Source organism: Cebus imitator, unplaced genomic scaffold (genome assembly GCF_001604975.1).
Source record: "Cebus imitator isolate Cc_AM_T3 unplaced genomic scaffold, Cebus_imitator-1.0 Scaffold30, whole genome shotgun sequence".
NCBI classification, from domain to species: domain Eukaryota; kingdom Metazoa; phylum Chordata; class Mammalia; order Primates; family Cebidae; genus Cebus; species Cebus imitator.
In genome coordinates this window covers 3,731,168-3,736,293 of record NW_016107345.1, presented here as the reverse complement: position 1 = coordinate 3,736,293, position 5,126 = coordinate 3,731,168, and the positions used below count along the sequence as shown (strand labels likewise).

At 36.5% G+C, this 5,126-nt stretch overlaps 1 protein-coding gene across 3 annotated transcripts in view; it reads left to right on the top strand.

The window, feature by feature from the left end:
* The window catches only part of ATR (ATR serine/threonine kinase), a 133,418-nt gene that overhangs the window by 119,579 nt on the left and 8,713 nt on the right, over nt 1-5,126 (top strand). For all 3 annotated transcript variants that reach the window (XM_037736836.1, XM_037736835.1, XM_017523751.2), the window contains one exon: nt 3,980-4,085. In XM_037736836.1, the coding sequence (XP_037592764.1) occupies nt 3,980-4,085 (106 nt within the window). The remainder of the gene's footprint in view (nt 1-3,979; nt 4,086-5,126) is intronic.

Below are 5,126 nucleotides of genomic sequence, written 5' to 3'. Positions count from 1 at the left end.
AATTTTTGTATTTTTAGTAGAGATGGGGTTTCACCATCTTGGCCAGACTGGTCTTGAACTCCTTACCTCGTGATCCACCCACCTCAGCCTCCCAAAGTGCTGGGATTACAGGCATGAGCCACTGCACCAGCCATATGTGGCCTTTCATGTCTATCTTCTTTCACTTAATGTAATGTTTTCAGTGTTCAACATGTATCATTACTATATTTTTTATTGCCTAATGGTATCCTGTTATATGGATATATTACATTTTATTTTTCTGTTCATCAGTTATGACATTTGGATTGTTTTCCCCTTTTGTATTGTAAATAGCATGGCTGTGAACATTGTGTACAAGTTTTATGTGGACATATATTTTCAGTTCTCTTGTATATACTTGGGAGTGGAATTGCTGGGTCATATGTTAAATGCTACACTTAACATTTTGAAGAACTCTCAAAAATTATTTTCCAAAGCAGTTATAACACTTTATAACCAATAGTAATGCATGTAGGTTTCAATTTCCCTGCATCTTTTCCAATACTGGTTATTGTCTGCCTTTTTTATTTTACCCATTCTAGGGGTGTCAAGTTATATCTCATTGTGGTTTTAATTTGCATTTCCCTAATGACCAATGATGGTGAGCAGCTTTTCATGTGCTTTTTGGCCATTTGTAGATCATCTTTGGACAAATGTCTATTGAAATCTTTTGCCCGCTTTTAAATTGGGTTGTCTTTTATTCTTTTTTTTTTATTATTTATTTAAGACAGGGTCTTGCTCTGTCACCCAGGCTGGAGTGTAGTGGTGCTATCTCAGCTCACTGCAACCTATGCCTCCTGGATTCAAGCAATTCTCATGCCTCAGTTTCCTCAGCAGCTGGGACAGCAGGCATGTGTGTGCCACCACATCTGGCTAATTCTTGCATTTTTAATAGAGACTGGGTTTTACCATGTTGGCCAGTCTGGTCTCTTCAACTCCTGACGTCATGTGATCCACCTACCTCGGCCTCCCAAAGTGCTGGGATTATAGGCATGAGCCACCATGCCTGGCCTATTCTTGAGTTGCAAGAGTTCTTTTTTTTTTTTTCCTTTTTTTTTTTTTTTTTTTTTTTTTTTTTTTTTTTTTTTTTTTTTTTCCTTTTTTTTTTTTTTTTTGAGACGGAGTCTCTCTTTGTTGCCCAGGATGGAGTGCAGTAACACAATCTCCACTCACTGCAACCTCTGCTTCCTGGGTTCAAACAATTCTCCTGCCTCAGCCTCTCTAGTAGCTGGGACTATAGGTATGTACCACCACATCTGGCTAATTTTTGTATTTTTAGTAGAGAAAGGGTTTCGCCATGTTGCCCAGACTGGTCTCAAACTCGTGAGATCAAGCCATCCACTCTCCTCAGCTTCCCAAAGTGCTGGGATTACAGGTGTGAGCCACCCCACCTGGCCAAGTTGCAAGGCTTCTTACATGTTTTGGATATAAGACCCTTCTTAGATATGATTTTCAAATATCTTCTTCTATCTGTGGGTGGTGTCTTCACTTTCTTTGATGATGGCCTTTGAAACATAAAAGTTTTAAATTTTGATGCAGTCTAATTTGGTTTTCTTTTTGTTTTTTTTCTTTTTATTCTGGTTATTTTGGTGTTTCTGGTGTCATAGCTAAGAAACTATTCCCTAATCCACAGTCATGAAGATTTGCACCTATGTGCTCTTTGAAGCATTTTCAACTTTTAACTCTGCTATTTAGATCTTTTATCTGACTTCAGTTATTTTGTATATATGGTGTAAGGTAGGGGTCCATATTCATTCTTTTGCATGTGCGTATCCAGCACCATTTTTTGAAAAGAATATTTTTCCCCTCATTTAATTATCTTGGCTTTTCCGTTGAAATGGTCAACTGATTTTCAGCAATATTCCATTGACTTATATGCCTAACCTATGCTAACAACACAGTGTTTTGTATACTATACATTTATAGTAAATTTAGAAATCAGAAAGTGTGAGTAACTCCATTTTAACAAATGCAGCAATTCACTTCTTACTAATATTAGTTGAAGCTGCAAAGCTCCAACTTTGCTTCCCCGCCCCACCAAGATCATTTAGCTATTATGGTTCCCTTGTATTTCCATATGAATTTTAAAATGAGCTTGGATTTTGATAGAAATTACATTGAATTTGTAAATCAATTAGGGAGTATTGCTGTCTTAACAATATTAAGTTATCTGCTCCATGAACATGGACTGTTTTTTCATTTATTTGCATCTTTATTTTTTTCATAAATGTTTTGTGGTTTTTAGGGCCAAGTCTTATGTTTATCTTCTAAAAACTATATTCCTAAGTTTTTTATTCCTTTGATTTTATTATAAATGGAATTTTCTTGATTTCATTTTTGGATTGTTCATTGCTAGCGTATAGATATACAACTGATATTTATATATTGATATTGTATCTTGCAGTATGCTGAATTCATATATTAGTTCTAATAATTATTTTTGTGGCTTCCTTAATATTTTGTCTCTGCAACAACATGTCATCTGCAGACATGATTTTACTTTTTCCTTTCTGCCATCAATGCCTTTTATTTCTTTTTCTTGCCTACTTGCCCTAGCTAAATCAATGTTGAATAGACATGCCGAAAGTGGACATCTTCGTCTTGTTTCTGATCATAGAGCAGTCAGTCTTTGACCTTTAAGTATGATGTTAACTGTGGGAAACAGATTTCTTGAAAGAACCTTTAAAGCTTATTTATTCACCTTCTTTATTTAAAAGCTGTCTATCAGACATTATGATAGAGTACTGGTTAGTTGGACATAGGCAAAAGCAAATTCTCTGAAATAGGAAGTATATCATCATGTGGAACAGTTACCAAGAGCCCCTGTGTTAGTCTGGGGAAGTTGAACTTAAAGTATAATAATAATTAAGTTAAATTAAATTTTTAGAAAAGAACTAATTTATAGAGGAAGTAGTTGAGAACTTAAAGGTAAATAAAATTGACCATGCAAGGGAGAAGAGAGTGTTCTAAGTGATAAAAATATTGAGGCAAGTGAAGTCATGGCCTGCCTGAGAAATACAGGGTGTATTCCAGAGGGTTAACTTCCAGGAGGTGTTGCTAAGAGATGATGCTGGACAGGTAAACAGGAGCTAGATTATGAAGGTCTCGTGTAGGGCCTGTTATTACATTATAACTTTGCCTGGAGAGCGGCCAGAAGTCATTGAAAGATTTTAAGAAGGAAAAAAAAGGGGGGCAGGGGTAAAATGAGATAATCTGATTTGTACTGTAGGAAAAACTAGGGTTCTAGTTGGGGCTAACAGCTGGAAAACTAGTTAGAGGCTTATTGCTGTAACCCAGGAAAAGATGATGGTGTACTGGACAGTGTCATGGCAGTAGAGACAGAGATAAGTGAAGAGATTCCAAAGAGATTTAGGAAGAGAAATTGGATGTTAGAGGAAGAGAGGACAAGAATGATTCCTAGATTTTTGTCTAGGGCAAAGGGGCAGATGCTGATGATCTTTAGTGATTTGGGGAATACAGGAGAAATAGTTGGGAAAAGGTAATGAATTTTATTTTGGAGATACTGAGTTTGAGGTGCTCAGAACATATCCAACTGGGTATTTCCCATAGGTAATTGGATTTGATGTTTAGAGTAAAGAAAAAAAGGTCTGGGTTAGGTCTGTATGGTAGCTATACATTCTATATGGCTATTGAAGACATGGTAAGGATTAAACTCCTTCATTCAACATATAGTCATTTACCAGTTCACAAGATACACTTAGAGATGGCACACACAACTCATCTTACTCTATCCTCCTCTGACTGTCCTCTATCTTGTGTTTTTCCTGCCTTCCCTTCCTCTCACACCAAAACAGAAATTTCATATAACTTAGTGAAAAGGTAGTAATGTGTATTATAAGAGTATTACCATTAGCTCCTAATCCGCCACTTAAATACTGATGTTAGCAAGATTTCTTCTTGTAAAGATAACATTGTACCACAATATTTATTTCAATTTTAGTGTCTTAAAAACTTTTCTACATGATCCTCTTGTGGAGTGGAGTAAACCAGTGAAAGGACATTCCAAAGCATCACTGAATGAAACTGGAGAAGTTGTCAACGAAAAGGTTAGTAGAAAGTGTAGCTTGATATGGGCTGTAGTCTTCATCTCTACAAGTGAACTTGATATGTAGCTATAGTTCTCATCTCTGTGCATGAGAACTGCTTGGAAATACCGTTAATGACTATTGCTTACTCTGAAATCTAGTTCTCTAGTATCACAATGCCATAAGTGTTCTTTATTGTCAACAATGTTGACATTATTAGCATTTGTATAATAAAACAGTTCATGGCACACTTGTTTAACCATAGACAATTCACAGTTATGAGATACAGTAGGAAAAACAAGTATAAATTGCATGAACTTAATAGAACAACAGTTCTGAGCTTTAATATCATGATACCAGTGTGTCACAAGCTATCTTAACAAATGCAGCAATTCACTTCTTACTAATATTAGTTGAAGCTACAAAGTTTGCAGATAGCTTTGTTGTTGCTGTTTTTGAGACAAAGTCTTGCTCTGTCATCCAGGCTGGAGTGCAGCAGCATGATCTTGGCTTACTGCAACGTCTGCCTCTCAGGTTCAAGCAATTCTCCTGCCTTAGCCTCCCGAGTAGCTGAGATTACAAGCGTGTACCACCACGGCTGGCTAATTATTTTATTTTTAGTAAAGACGGGATTTCACCATGTTGGCCAGACTGGTCTAAAACCCCTGGACTCAAGTGATCTACCCACCTTGGCTGCCCAAAATGCTGAGAGTATAAACATAAGCCACTGCACCTGGCCCAGATAGTTATTTTTAATAAGTTAGAATAGATGGAGGATTTTTTTGGGGGGGGCACTCTTACATCTTTAATAAGTCTTGTATAGGCTTACTAAATACAATTAAGAATTATACCGACTATACCCTAATAAAGATTAAAAATTTACAATCCAGGTAACTACCTTAAGAGTTTTAAGTCCACTTTCATTCTACTGATATAGCCTGAGGAAGGTTAGACACATACGCCCCCGTCGTTCATGTCAACCTTAACCCCTTTGTCTTGAGAAAGGAGGTTTAGCTGCTTTTTTAGTTCTTCAATTTCTTTTTCTTGCTCTATTTTTTTTTT